The sequence below is a fragment of the Misgurnus anguillicaudatus genome, chromosome 22 (genome assembly GCF_027580225.2).
Source record: "Misgurnus anguillicaudatus chromosome 22, ASM2758022v2, whole genome shotgun sequence".
NCBI lineage: Eukaryota > Metazoa > Chordata > Actinopteri > Cypriniformes > Cobitidae > Misgurnus > Misgurnus anguillicaudatus.
Window position 1 is genome coordinate 7,912,740 of NC_073358.2, and position 16,326 is coordinate 7,929,065.

Here is a 16,326-nt window from a genome sequence, read left to right on the forward strand (position 1 = left end):
CGGCATCTTTACATGTAACCATATTCTTGCCAGTGTAATGATATAATCCACATTTGACCAAAAATCAGTTTAAATGGACATGCGTGCATATTTTACAGTAACGGTGGTCGATACGCATTCTTCCGATCATTAATTAGAATGGCCAAGTCGCGTTTCGTATTAACAGATGAATACGCTTAGTTTATTAAATACGCTTTGTTTATCTAATATTAATTATACATTTATTAAATGTCTCTTGCAAACTACGAAGGGTTCAATCCGTCGAAAAAACTCAAAATCGGCAAAATGGACATACGTGGTTTTCATCAGACAGCGACAATATGCATAAGCGGAGTTTCGCGTTTTAGATTAGCGAGAGAGTGTAGCTTCATGGTTACATTAAATGAATTAAAACTATTTAGCCTTAGCTAATTAAGATAAGACAAATATGAATTCTTATATTTTTATTTCATTAATATCTCACACAAAATCATAATTGGCTCTGGTCTGGGAGGGCATTGCCCCCCTGCCCCCCTAAACTCCACCTATGTCTATATGACTTTCTTCCTTTAACAGTATGTCTTGAGCAGAGCCGGATTAAATAAATGGACTACACTAGGCAGGCTGCATTTTTTGCCCCCCCCCATCGAGGTTATTTATGAATTGAAATCTGAAACTTACCAAAGTTACTAATAAAAGTTAATTCACATTTTACATAGCCTAGTCTTTGGTTACAAATTGGTTGTTTGTATACCAAGTCATGTGTTGTATATTAACCAGTTTATCAGACAATTTTTTGCTAAATTTATTATTTATACGTCATTACACGGCTCTATTAAATGCTATTAAATTATCCTCACCTTATCCATTGGGAGTGTCATTGTTAAGGCAGTAGTACCAGTAAATAACCAATAGGTGTCAGTAATCCGCGGGAGAGCTTCGCTGCATATTTCTCTTCAAGATTGAGAATCGCAACGAAATCCTCGTCGAGCAACACGTCCACTGAGGTAAATGTCCTCAAAACACTGGTTATTTATGTTTCAGTTATATGAATTATATAATAACAGTTTTTATATTATGTATAACAGTTTTATCTCAAAGTAATGGTAGTGCTAAAGTCTAATGTATCGTTTCTGAGGCTGCTAGATTTTTCTTTACGCTATTCACGTTTGTGAAGTGAATTTAAAACACAGATTGCTTGCAGTTGACTTAGTTAGCCACTATCCATTGGTTTTGTTATCATGTTTGGTATCTAACGTGATTTTTGTGGGGCTTAAAGAAAAAACATCTTGACCCCGCTAACGTTAGTTCTGCCATTGCTGTCATGAATTATTATGCAAGGAACTGTTTTTTTTTTTTTTTTTTTGCCTCGTTATTATACGCAAACATGCCTTATTATATAACGTAGGGAAATGATCGTTTGTCCTTTATTTATTTATTTTTTGCAGCCACGTCTGTGTCCTTAAAGGAACTCTGTCAGGTACAGAGTGGAACGATGAACTTGAAAATCAACCATTCTGATGACTGGCGTCCCCATCCGAGTCACCACCTCAGACAACAACAGTCATAAACTCACAAACACAAATACACTCAGTAATGGGCTTAATAAAGAAAGACTTAACTATGATTTTATCTGTGTTAACCTATGATATCAGTTATTGATGTATTTTAAATATTTACGTATTACTAGGCTTATCATACATGCATTGAAGTTTTAAAATGTATCTAATATAATACTTTAATTAAATTGAATGTTTTGGATACCACCATTAAATTATTTTGTGCATGTAAAACACAAGCAGCAATGTTTTTATTGAATTCAATTTTGAATTAAATTGAATGTTTTGCATACCACCATTAAATTATTTTGTGAATGTTAAACACAAGTAAATGTTTTATTTATTGGAGATAAAATGGCTGTTTAATTAATATAATACTTCTGTTTGTTAGGCACTAACAAGTGAAAATAGTTAGGTTTAAGTACATTTATTAAAACTCGATAGCTGTAATGCGTCTGTGCAGAAGGAAGCCCGTGAGCCACGAAGGTAAGTTTGCGAGCAGATTCATTTCCACTTATTAGACAGCAGTCCGCTCATCATCGTGTTTTGTATTGCATCACTTATAGATCGTAAACCTTAAAATCGAGTTTAGTAAGATGTATACTACAGTCAGCTTTGGTTAACTATTGAAGCATCGTCTTTAAGGCTCAATGTGACCGCAGTATTTGTTGAACACTGCTGGCAGCGGCGACGTCTGTGTCCGTACCATTTTTATCAATGAGAGCATAAGTTCGTATCTCTCTGCTCCCGAGTCATAAAGCTCGTCTTTAATGAAATAATGTTTAATAACTTAAAAATACGGCGTTTTTTTAATTTCCTGAAAAACAATGGTTTTGGACATATGGGGATCCCGCCCGACAGCTGCGAAATTGTAGATGGGACATTTGTAAAAAAAAAAAAAATTCCCCCTCTGTCTGGGCCCCATCCCGCCAATCGGGCCCTAGGCACGTGCCTAGTTTGCCTTTGGGTTAATCCGGCTCTGGTCTTGAGACTAGTTGTCATATGATATTTCGTCACGAGGCTCATAAGAATTTATTTTGCATGAGTTTGCAAGAAAAATTACTGCATTTTGAAATTAAATTATTACATGAAATGATTTGTTTGAGTTCAGCTGAATCTTTTCTAAAAGAGACTTAAAGGGGACATTTCGCAAGACTTAAGATTTTTTTTTAAAAATATATTTATTTAAATCTATGGTGTCCTCATAGCATGTTAACAGGGTTCCGACGGGTCCTTGAAATCCTTGTTTCTTGAAAATATACATACATAGATACAGGTCATTGAAAGTGCTTGTATCTATTTTCTGCAAGAAGTTTTTTGAAAAAAAATCCATATTATTCTCTGGGTACAGTGGCATAATATTATAAAAATTCTAGACTTTTTAAGCACACGTGCTAAACTGTTCGCTTTAAATGCTTATATCTTCTGTATGTGAATGTTGATTCATACCAAAATGCTTTTTTGCATGGTTGTGTTTGACACATTAAAACATCTCGGGTTACGTATGTAACTGTTGTTCCCTGAAAAGGGAACAAGATGCTGTGTCTCTTGCCATACTTCCTGCGTCCCTGTAACATCGCCTTTGGCAATATTTCAGATAGCGATATACTTCCTTGTCTTTGTCATTAAGCCTCACCATTGGTTGAATTTGATATACACATTCAGACGCACTTACCCCTGGAGGCGTCACCAAGGTATCACTGCAGTGACGCAGCGTGAGTTTCCTCGAAAGGGAACTGTAACAATGTATCTTAAAAGGTAACACAATGTAACCTTGCTCTCACTTGAAATGTGTCCCCACATTTAGTCCTTGAATTTGAGGGTATTGGACCTGGAGAGTCCTTGAAAGGTCCTTGAATTTGAAGTAAACTAAGGTGTGGGAACTCTGTGTCAAGTTCTAGCTTAAAACACAATATAGATAATTTATTATAGCATGTTAAAATTGCCACTTTGTGGGTGTGACCAAAAATGTGCCATTTTTCGTTGTGTCCTTTTAAATGCAAATGAGTTGATCTCTTCACCAAATGCCAGTTGGATAGTGCTGATTAAGTGGCGGTATTATCCCGTTCTGATGTCACAAGGGGAGCCAAATTCACCGGAGTGATTTTTTCACATTGTCTAGGTTATTGGAAGCACTGGGGACCCAATTATAGCACTTAACATGGAAAAAGTCTGATTTTCATTATATGTCCCTTTTTATTAGTTAAAATCTGTGATTTTTTTGGCCACCATAAAGGCTTTTATCAGACATTTATGCTCAGCTAAGAAATAAATATATCTGAGATGACATGAGGGTGAGTAAATTACGAGATCATTTACGGGTGAACAAACTTCTTTGACCAAATCAAAAATATAAATATTTTCAAAGTGCAATAACAGGTAATGATGCCTGATCTTTTCAACAAAGAAAAACGAAGGAAAATGTAAGTCATCATCAAAAGATGCCAGAGGTTTGCTTGTGAAAGTGCAGAAGCCAACTCAGGGGACATTGATATAAGGTTTCCCTCCTAATAATTTCAGGAATTTCATTATTTCCTATGAAAATATTTGGCTGTCTTTTTGGCTGTACAGAAGGGGGAAAGGGGGTCAGGAAGTATCATGGCAAGATGAATAAGTCAGCTATAGAGTAAGTGTTTTTTAAAGACTGGGACGGCGCATTAATAAAACGTTCCACTACTGTAGGTCAAAGTCACCTAATCTGAGTTCAGTTAAGTTTAATCCACTGGCTCACTCACGAAACACAACAGGAATCAGACGTGGACGCAGGCCTACTACAAAAGTATGCATAGGTCCAGCCAAAGTATGCAGGCATCAGCGGACGTTGCACAACGTCGCTTAGGATCACTGGATGTCTTTGCTGGTTCTGTTGAGTAGGAAAGTGAGTGACACTTTTTCAAGCGATCTAATAAATTTTACAGGTAGTAATCACATTGACAGCACCCCCCGCCAATTGCTCCCTGAAGTGCCAATATCTTAAAAAGGGCAGTTGTGCTGTATAAGTAAAAAATGACACAAAACGCAGACGTCACAGCAAATCGGATCCGCCTGGCTGCACTCAGAGTGCTCCAAGAGTTGTGTTGATGCATTTATATTTAATGCCTATTAAATGCATGATTATGGCTTCATCCATTTACACCCATGTATTATTCATCTGAATCAGTAAAGACGCCTTACATCCAGATGTACTAGCTTCGCGCTGAGCTGCTCGGGGCGGGTTGGCATGGCAGTGTTCGGCGGTTGGCTGAGAGGCCTATAATTTTCTCAGCCTTTCAGGGATCTTTTCATCAGCTCCAAGTACATAAGAGGAGTGATCAATCATCTACACAATTAGCATCACGCACAACCGGGCGTGAGGTTCACAGACTCGCGGGATAATTTGTAGCTGACCTCTACAGAAATAATATAATTCACAGACAGTAACCATAAAAAGAGCCAGGGTGAAGGAGGAGGATATTATCATGCGATGTTCGATGTGGAAGGGGACGTTCGAACGATATACCGAATGAGAAGAATAGACAAGAGATGAGAGAAGGAAAAACATGGGAATGTCATATGAATATAAAAACAAACACGACTGTAAACCACTCAGGAGAATAAATGTAATGTACTACATCAGTATGGATGTTTCCACAGAAAACACCTGCACTATGTTAGTCTATAGTAACATTTGTGTGGGTTTTTAATCTTACGTCCAGCTTCTGAAAATCATGTTTACACTTTTTCAATCTCTAAAATATGGCCATGAATATTTAAAGCTGTACTGTACCATTGTTTCATTAAAAGGTTGAGAGTTATTACCTCATTAGGATTCTGATCACCCCGTAGACATCATTTGTGTGTAAATGTGGATATATTTATTCATCTGTCGGATGCCGCAAAGTCGAGGAAGCTCGGAGCGATTCGATTTAACCGCTTAGTACAATTAACTGCTCTTGTTTGGTCTGGAGAGAGTGGTTCAAGCTAAATGATACATCAATTGTTCTTTAATTTCACTAAAGGGAATTCACTGAAATGCTGATTTTTGATCTTAGATTTTTTTAAAAATCTATAAAAGTATGTTAGGACTGGAAGATATTAACATTTATGGAAAAACTGTAAATGAGTATATTGCAAAAAGATCTGCAATAACTGAATGACTTCAATAAGGGATGCGCCGATATATCGGTATTGGCAGATAAAAGCATTTTTCCGACTTTCGGACATTAGACGATTGTTTTAAACATCCAGTGATCGGGGGAGATTATATTTTGACAATTAAATGGGGCAAATAAAAAATGCAGCAAAACTCACATTGTGTGCTTGTTTTGAATTGGTTCACAATGACAACAGAATTGCAGTTTGGTTCGCTCTGTACTTCTAGGATTTCGGAGAAAAAATTAGAACTGTATTTATCAATATAAGTAGCCTATTTGTACAAACACAGAAAAATGTTGTATCAGTGCATTCCTAATTTTAATACTTTAAAACGTTATGTAAAGCAAAAGTATTGGTATGTAATGTATCAGTAAATATCATTGTAAGGAATCGAATATTTGTATCGGCAGAGAAATATTTTGTATTGGTGCATCCCTAATTTTCATTTTTCAAAATGTTATGTCTAGCAAAACATGTCAATATCTTTCGCTATCGGTAATCCAATATCGGTACCGGCACAGAAATATTTTGTATATGTGCATCACTAATTTTAATACTTTAAAACATTATGTAAAGCAATGTATCGGTATCAGTAGACCTCATTGTTACTAATCAAGTAACGGTATTGGCACAGAAATATTTTGTATCAGTGCATTCCTAATTTTAATAATTCAAAACGTTATGTAAAGCAAAAGTATCGGTATCAGTAAACGTCATTGTAAGTAATCAAATAACGGTATCGGCACAGAAATATTTTGTATTGGTGCATCCCTAATTTTTATATTTCAAAATGTTCTGTAGAGCAAAACACGTTGATATCTTTCGCTAACAGTAATCAAATATTGGTATCAGCACAGAAGTATTTTGTATCTGTGCATCGCTAATTTTAATACTTCAAAACGTTATGTTTAGCAAAAGTATTTGTATAAGTAGATGTCATTGTAACTAATCAAATAACGGCATTGGCACAGAAATATTATGTATCACTGCATTCCTAATTTTACTAGTTTAAAACGTATAGTAAAACTATTGATATCTATTGTATCAGTATGTCATTGTAAGGAATCGAATATCGGTATCAGCAGAGAAATATTTTGTATTGGTGCATCCCTAATTTTAATATTTCAAAATGTTATGTTTAGCAAAACATGTCGATAGCTTTCGTTACTGGTAATCAAATTTTAGTATCGGCACAAAAATAGTTTTTATCGGTACATCGCTAATTTTAATACTTCAAAACGTTATGTTTAGAAAAAGTATTTGTATAAGTAGATGTCATTGTAACTAATTAAATATCGGTATCGGCACAGAAATATGTTGTATCAGTGCATCGCTAATTTGAATGTTTCAAAACATTATTTAAAGCAAAATTATTGTTATAAGTAGACTTCATTTTAACTAATCAAATAACGGTATTGGCGCAGACATATTTTGTATCGGTGCATTGCTAATTTTAATACTTCAAAACGTGATGTAAAGCAAAAGTATCGCTATCAGTAGACGTCATTGTAAGTAGTCCAATATCGGAATCGGCACACAAATATTTTGTATCGGTGCATTGCTAATTTTAATACTTCAAAACGTTATGTAAAGCAAAATTATCGGTATCAGTAGACATCATTGTAAGTAATCCAATATCGGAATCGGCACACAAATATTTTGTATCGGTGCATTAATAATTGTAATACTTCAAAACGTTATGTAAAGCAAAAGTATCGGTATCAGTAGACGTCATTGTAAGTAGTCCAATATCGGAATCGGTACAGAAATATTTTGTATCGGTGCATTGCTAATTTTAATACTTTAAAACGTTATGTAAAGCAAAAGTATTGGTATTGGTAGACTTCATTGTAAGTAGTCGAATAACGGTATCAGCACAGAAATATTTTGCATCACTAATTTTAAAACTTCGAAACATTATGTTTATCAAAACTTGGCTGTATCTATCAGTATCAGTAGATGTCATTCTAAGTAATCGGTAAAAATTTTTTGTATTGGTGCATCCCTAATTTCATTGCTTCAAAAAGTTATGTATAGTCAAAGTTTAAGGTAGATGCAGATAACAAAGACACAGGGCGAGATAAAGAAAGTGATGCTTTCCTTTCTCAGAAAGAATATGAAACACATACATTAGTTACACAATTTTTAGTTTTAAATAATTTTTTATCATTTAAACAGATTTTACAAACCTAAAGCATTACTGTGTATTGAATATCACATATTTCTTGAATATTGTCATGCCTTTTACCTTTCAATATTGTAAATTATACATTACATTACATTATAAGGTTGTGTGTACTCCATTCAGTGATGCTAATGTTGTGTAGTCCCCACTCAAGTCACTATTGAAAGAAACTCCTCACATACACAAATGAATTTGCTGCCCTCACAGTGCGTGTAAAAGGACTGTTTAATTGCTTCAGTTTAAAAGAGGAAATCCTTCTCTCCCCAAGGCTTAACTCTTTATCCAACCATACTAATAAACACCAGGGGTTAAACTGGGTATTTCTGTGGCCGTGTGTGTTTCTGTCGGCATTGTATGCGTGAAAGGAGACCGATTGACAGTCTATTTTTCTTTTTTAGGCTGTCACATCTGTGTAGGTGCTGCTGAGGTGCTAAGACTGTGCCTTTCCTGTCCAAATCCTTGATAAGGTAACCAGCTATTAGCCGGCTTAGTTTACAACCCAAGTGGTTTAGATTAAGTTTTACACATGGCTACTCTCATAATTACATCTGGATCGCTACTTCAGGAGAACACAGAACAAAACAGAGCGCCAAGACAATGAAGAAAAACATACTTTTGACTGCTCTAACACAAACAAAAATATTATGGGCAATATGCTGTGTGGAAAGCATTGCTTTGTTTAATACTCTCATATAACAATGTGACATCCCTGACTCTTAGGGATGTACTGTAGTTCACACTAACTAGTGGTGCTTGTCACTGCAGCTAAATTTCACTCATAAAAAGTTGTAGGCAGTGACTTTTGCATAGTTGCTGAGTATGCATAGTGTAGATGAAACAGCAAGTTATTAAACCTTAGCAATTTTAAAGGGATAGTTCACCCTAAAATGAAAATTCTGTAAGCATTTACTCGCCCTCAAGTCTTTGTCCTGCTGAACACAAATGAAGATATTTTGATGATTGTTTCTAACCAAACAGTGTAGGGGCACCATTTATTTTTCAACAATAGAAGTCAACGGTGCCCCAGATCTGCTTTATTACAAACATTCTTTAAAATATTTCACAGTAAAACAAAGTAATTTATAAAGGCTTGGAACAACTTGAGGGTGAGTAAATGATGACAGAATTTAAATTTTTCAGTGAACTAGCCCTTAACTCTTTCCCCACCAGCATAAAAAAAAGTTGCCGGTCAGCGGCAACTTTTTTATGATTTTCACAAGTTTATTGCCTTCCAGAAAATGTTCTTCTTTAAATATATAAACATACAACATATAACAAATGAAAGAACAGTCCCTCTGCTTTCAAGCAAAAAAACCCTGTTTCATCCAGTGTTTATCCAGTTATTTTTATCACCTCTCAAATATGGGAAGGTTTCTTCAAAAATACAAAATTTTGAGCAAAAAGCTGAGATCATTGCATGTTTGTGAAGGAATTCAGATTCAGAGCGATGAACAAAACATACACAGAGTTTGAATGGTTTGGGTAAGAGTGCCACCTGGTGGATAATAGTGGAAATACGAATTGCCAGAAACACTCGTCATTGGAAGGGAAGTGTTTTCTCTTAATTAACGAGTTAACTCATCAATGGCGAGGAAAGAGTTAAAAGAATTAAAACATCCTTTTTTATGTCTGGAGCACTGTTGCCACTGTTATGTCACTGTTTTTTGTCAATGTCCCTTAAGTGTGTGAGTGTGGGTTGGTCTATGTCAGTGCTTCTCAATTATTGTCTGGCACGCCCCCCCTAGGAAGAGGTAAACATTTCGCGCCCCCCCCCCAACTCTCCGCCGCGACTGTAAATAGTATAATTTGTCTTTAAAATTACACATCTGCAAAACATTGTATCCTTATTAACATTGAGAAAACACAAAAAGAAAACACAAAAAAAGAAATATCGATCAACTTACAACAAAGAATAACTTTATTAACATTGTTTTTTAGTCTGTAACAGAAAAGATTAAAATGCATCAATTTGCCTGAAATAAAAAAATCAATCCTTCTTTAGAGTATAATATTTTTTGACCATTTGATACTGAAAAATCAAATTAAATATAATCAATAAATAATAATAAAAAGCACAAGCGGCTTATCAGCGTGATTGGGGTGTAATGTCTTTAAAAATCACTTCCTGAAAAAGTATTTTCCCCGGGGTCTCGCGCGCCCCCCCTGGTGTCGCATCGAGCCCCCCCTGGGGGTCCCGCCCCATTATTTGAGAAGCACTGGTCTATGTGGTTTACAGGGACATGAAAAGTGTATAATGACATGTTTATTATGCTATAACCGTGGTTTACGGGACACAAAGAGTGTCACCATAAACGGAAAAGCTAAAAAAATATACTAAATGGTAGTTTATCATAGATTAAAGACTGCCAACAGGTATTTGTGACATTGGGGTTAGGGACTGGGGTAGGTTAGGGGAATAAAATATAACAGTTTGGACAGTATAAAATGAATTGCGTCTATGGAAATGTCCCTGTAAACCACATACACCAACATGTGCGTGTGTGTTTGTGTGTGTGTGTGTGTGTGTGTGTGTGTGTGTGTGTGTGTGTGTGTGTGTGTGTGTGTGTGTGTGTGTGTGTGTGTGTGTGTGTGTGTGTGTGTGTGTGTGTGTGTGTGTGTGTGTGTACCTGGTAATTATCACGTTGTGGGGACCAATTGTCCCCACAAAGATAGGAATACCAGTGTTTTTGTGACCTTGTGGGGACATTTAGATGTCCCCATGAGGAAACAAGCTTATAAATCAAACAGAATGATGTTTCTTGAAAATGTGAAGTAGGAGAAGAGTTTCTGTGATGGTTGGGGTTAGGGAATGGGGTAGGTTAGGGGAATAGAATATACAGTTTGTTTGGTATAAAATGCATTATGTCTATGGAATGTCCCCACAAAACATGGAAACCAGAATGTGTGTGTGTGTGTGTGTGTGTGTGTGTGTGTGTGTGTGTGTGTGTGTGTGTGAATGAGTGCGTGTGTGTGTGTGTGTGTGTGTGTGTGTGTGAGTGTGTGTGTGTAAACAATCCACTCTTTTTTTACCTGCAGCCAAATCTACCCTCGGTACAAATAAAGTTACCTTACCTTACCTTGCAACTGGATAACAATGCCCTAGCAACTGCCCAGAACACCAAGCAGGTGCCCTGGAAATCACCTAAAACACATCTACATTATCTCAATATTTTGATTATTTGCACCCTCAGATTCCAGATTTTCAAATAGTTGTATCTCGGCCAAATATTATCCTATCCTAACAAATCCTATCCTACACCAATGGAAAGCTTATTTATTCAGAAAATTGACCCTTATGACTGGATTTGTGGTCCAGGGTCACAAATTATAATAGCTTATTATGCATATTATAGCTGTTCGGCAATACTGAAGGCAGCTTAGTTGTTATTAGCCAAAACACCATCCATATACCACTTACATTTGAAAAAATATACAGATATGACAGAGAGATTGAACAAAATCTGTTTTTGGACTTGCTAATAAAACGGTCTGTTGGTTGACATCTTGCAGGAATCGCATACTAAAATCACAGCAGCATTTGATTTCATTTTTCTGTTCTTGCACAACTCTTTGTTGATGCATACTTGTACAATCAAAAAAGAGTCTCAAATCACTTCATTATCCAGCCCTCGGCAAAGCTCTCCAGACAAACCATAATCGAATGAAAACAAGCAACAAGTTGAAGTGCTCTCCCCTCGCTGGTTGACCGCACGCTGTCGTCTCATCTCGCATACGCGTCAACTGGACGACTGTAAATACAGCGACTCGAAAACAAAATCAGTCAACTCAAAAACTGTAACCGCAGAAGGACAGGAAGCAATAACATTATGTAATTTGCGAGCAGTGACACAATGCATGAGGTTGTGAAGCCTGAAGCAAATCAAATTTTTAGTAAGATCAGTTCGTCTACTTAAACTGCTTAAACATACATGACAAGTTACGACCAATTAACAATCAGTTAGGGCTAATCAGTTTTACTTTGTGTATTCAAATGAGACCAATCTACCTTTTTATTTAAGTAACGACCATTTCTGAATTGTAAGACAAGCTTATTTATGCAACCAACCACATGGATGGTAAGCGATGCCTATAAAATCTTAATATTCAAATTTGCAGACGTTGCATGCGTAAACCATAATATAATCATCACGGTGCCATATTCAGTTTCTGTTTTCTAAGAAAAAACTTTCATTTTGGACTCCAACGCGTTTTCCCTTCAAATCGGGTTTGGGTTCCTGCTTGTCCTTAAATGCACTTGTTTGGCTGATTAATAATGTATAAAAATCAAAGGGTGTGCACTAAACAACGCAATTTGTTTTGAAGCGTATATCAGAATTCAACGTTGCTAAACGCACAGTGTGTACGACAACAATTTACAGTAGGAACCAAGTTCCGAGAAGACTGGAAAGGAGAACTTGGTTTGTCCCATCATCCAGGGAATGAATACTGTGCTTTACCCCGAAAGTATCCAATGCCCCCACAACCTCAACATATTTCTGGAGGGTTATTTTTCCTGAGTAGCACTCCCAGTAGGGTCTCTAACGCTGTAAGTAATAGTGTTGGAGATTCTGCTTTAAGCGGTGATTGGCTTCCCTGCTTGTCTAGGGGGACATAGTTTCCATTCCCACTTACTCTCTATCAAATCACTTTATAAGCTTACAAAAAAGGAGAAGTATGTCTAAAATCTTCTCGAGGTCGCCACGAGAGTAGTTTATTTCACCCACGGAGTAAAGAGCGATTGGTTCCTGAACTTTGAATCCATGCCAAAATGTACTCCGGGGATGCATGAAACACACAAACACAAGGCTAAAATTCACTAAACAGTGAGCATCGAAACATACGGCAGAGTCTAATCCTTTATAGTGTTTAATGGTCCCTCAAACTGCCTCCGGTCTTGAACGTCTGTAGTGAAACTCATGCTTCAGAACTCTGACTCCAGTTCAGCGCTTACGATGCTGTTGGGATGTCACATCGTAATACATTAATGGAACAAAATTGAGATTTCTGAAAGCTGCGCGCATAAGTACGAAATTTACCGTGCCCTAGAGTTCCCTCAAGTCTTTCCAGACTCTTTAAACAACAATGAACTTGTAACCCCGAGCTTCACGAGAACAATAATTCTTGTACCTACAAAACCACTAATCCGTATCCAATACGCTAGCTCTGCATAACTGCATGTACGAGGAGAAGTTTTTTTGAGAATTACCTGTGGGGTGATGCAGGATTAAAGCAGGTCTTTGTCACATCTGTGATGTTGGGGTTGCAGCACTCTCCGTGATCGTAATAGTAATTGTCCCAGTTACACTCTGGGTCGCAAACACCGTTCCCCTGTTTGTATTCAGGACAGCGTGCCGTCTGCCTCCTACAGTATCCCGCATCAAAGCCTGTGAGGGTGTGGTTACATTCCAGATCGCATTCTTCGTCGCCCACCTTGTTGATGTCACAGTTGGCCAGTACCAGACGGTTACGCAAGGACGAGTTGTATACGTTGTGGATGGTGCGCTCCCATGTGATGTTGTAGACTCGGAAAGCGTTGTTCAGATGCTGATGCTGAAGGTTGATCTGGTGGTCGGTGACCGTCGGCCACAGTCCGTCATCGTCGTAAACGTTTATCACTCGATAACGCACCGTCTTGGGTTTACGGAAGCTCCAGAGCTGATAGTAGTTCGTCACCACCTCCACGTTGTCGCACACCGTCTGCCCACAAGGCGGAGGTTTCAGTCCAGTGTCGAGAGAACCACCGAGATCACCTGCCCGGGGCCTGTCCGAATGCTCCGACCTGGGGAAGCTGCCGTCTTTTACCGTGAGCCACCTTCTTGACATATTCTCGAAGTTCTCGCGGATTACCTGCTGTGAGATGTCAACGTCGGAGTCACCGTAACCTCGACCCATGTATCTGATGATCTCACGCTGGGTTAGAGCCCTGTGCCACAGGCTCAAGTGTTCCATTGTTCCCCTGTAGTTGTGGTTTAAAGCGTTGCCCCCGATCATTAGCACCTTGCACTTCTTCGTTAACGGGCTGAAAATCTCACCAGACTGGTCTCGGCTTACGGCGACCTGCGCCCCATTAACGTACAGCTTCATGAAGAGGCCATTGTAGGTGACAGCCAGGTGTGACCATTGGTTGGGAACGTAGGGTGCGTTGGAGGTGATGGTGGTAAGTTTGTGGGCTCGGTCGGTCTTGAGGGAGAAGAAGAAGCGAGGGTCACGATTGACTTGGTCGCTGACTGCTTTGATGCCGACCAGCCATCCTCTATCACTGGATGCGTAGAAGCATTTATCGTAAAGTCCTGCAAGACATATGGCAAATTTTATAAGGGCAAACCAATATCTACATTTAATTTAGATTCTACAAAACTAAAGTGACTGGATTCATGCTAATCGCAGTGAGAACATATTGATTTATTTTGAGGTTTAAGCTGTCTGACGCAACATCACAGACGTAATTTACCACACACGGTCGCCGAGTGTGACTAGAAACTGCATGTGTTTGTCTTGAAAGTGTGGAACGCAACATGGTTCCCATGATCAAACGTTGCAAAAGTCCAGTCTTACGACTACAGGCCTACAAGAAAGCATCTGCTAACAATCAGGCCCAGACAGTGTGGTCTTGTATCAACAGAGCAAAGGTTACTTGAAATTTCAGTCCTTTTTTTTAAATGTGCCTGAGCAGTAAAGGATGTCTGAAATCAAAAATGGTCCTATTTCGGCACAGTCCTTATTATGATAGGGGCTCTAAAACCCTTCATCCTGTTTCATTTGGAAACCATGTGCTAAGCTACTGAAGGAAACATATTCTTATATTAAACAGCCTTGTGTCCTTCGTAATCACACGCGTGAAAGAGCATGTAATGAGTATTTTATATCGTGTATATGAACATTTCATTCAAAAAGCCCTAAAAATGCATGCGGCAATGCTGCTTAATCCTGTTAAGTAAACTTTGAAGATGTAGTTAATATATAAGGAATTCTCCTCTCCCGCAGCAGTCAGAAGTGTTTTTAGGGGTAATTAGTGAAACTCATTTAGGGTAAAAAAGCTGTAAAACACGACCAAGGAAGCAGAGGAAAGTATTACTACTGTATATGCTATTTACTACTACACACGCAAAACCTCATATGCAAGATCATTTCAAATGTATGCATTCTCCCAACAAGGAAAGGCTTTAGGTTTGAAGTGCTTCGGTGGAGCTGAATGCATGAGAATGGTTGGACGGCTACGACTGACCACTTTAAAGGAATCATTCATTCGGGAGCACCTTACTAAAGAGCACACAGGAGCACGTAGTTCCCTCTCACTTCTGGGCTGCCAGCAGAACCGCTGCCAGCATCTATAAAAATAAATTGTGCCATAAAACTGAGGAAATTACAATCTGTGAAATCCTGGAATGAGACCACTAAGTGGGAAATAACAAACAGGTACGTTTCTTGCCAGCACTGAACTTTAGACATGCGAGGGGCTCGGTGCAGGGGAGGTTAAAACGGGTGTTGAATGAATGGACGAACGACCTCGAAAATGTAAATGTGACACTGATCTGCTTTCTCAAAAACCTGCATCATCGTCATGGCTTTACAGACCTAGCCAGCTTAAAGATAAGAGAGAAACAACACCACCGAATGACGCACACACAAACGCAATGTTGCTTGCCTTGCAAAAAAACTTAATTGCTCAAATCACTCCAGTGACTGAATTAAGTTTAAGCTTGAGTTAAAATGCCTTTTTATTGAAAACCGTAGCTGGGCCTTTGTGCCAAATTCACCACGCCTTGTAATCCTTTCCAATATTTTGTAAAAGCACCCATTTTGAGTACATATGCAATCTCAGTATCCAGCACCATGGACAGAGCACTTACAAAGGGAGCATGAAAGAAACGAAAAAAATGGCTGTTTGAAAAAGTGACACACCTGTGTTGTTTATCAATTCTGCATTATTTAAACTATTAGTTTGTGTTCTGCTTATGGTCGTGTACTGTAAATAAACATTTACAACATACTTGAAATCATCTATTTTATGCACGTGTTTAGGATAAATTGTTATTTATGATATTATTCCCATGAAATAAATCACATCTTTGTGAAGCCTCCCACCGCAAAGTATTTATTAGCATTATAGAGACACCAAGTGCTTGTCAACACTACACCAAGCAACCATAAATCATTCTCTTCGGTAACATGATAATTGAATATTTAAATTTTTATGACCATCATTACAAACCCCTAAGTAATGCTATTGACAGTTTTATGAGGTGCTTATTAAGTTATTGTAATTTGCCATAAAATAAACTGCACAGAAACCTCAAACACAGTACAAGCAAAATGTAAACGTATGTGTTCGAAACGAAACCGATGGCTGAAAATGAAAGATTGCAAAGGGCTGTCTGATGTCGGCGGATACGTTGTAAACTGTCTAGTAAAAATGACATTTGTCTGGGACATTTATTCAGAAAATAGGCTCAGTGCCTGTGAAAATGC

General features: G+C 37.9%; 2 protein-coding genes across 4 annotated transcripts in view; one reads left to right on the plus strand and one right to left on the minus strand.

Annotated features, from left to right (window-relative positions):
- Positions 1–16,326, minus strand: part of pappab (pregnancy-associated plasma protein A, pappalysin 1b) — a 127,587-nt gene that overhangs the window by 108,475 nt on the left and 2,786 nt on the right. For both annotated transcript variants that reach the window (XM_055200624.2, XM_055200623.2), the window contains exon 2: positions 13,064–14,147. In XM_055200624.2, the coding sequence (XP_055056599.2) occupies positions 13,064–14,147 (1,084 nt within the window). The remainder of the gene's footprint in view (positions 1–13,063; positions 14,148–16,326) is intronic.
- The window catches only part of LOC129440985 (uncharacterized), a 171,553-nt gene that overhangs the window by 53,341 nt on the left and 101,886 nt on the right, over positions 1–16,326 (plus strand). Inside the window, exon 2 of one of the 2 annotated variants that reach the window (XM_055200631.2) lies at positions 8,256–8,324. The exons of the other annotated variant lie outside the window; for it this stretch is intronic. The gene's annotated coding sequence lies outside the window, so the exon portion shown is untranslated. The remainder of the gene's footprint in view (positions 1–8,255; positions 8,325–16,326) is intronic. 2 annotated transcript variants of the gene reach the window in all.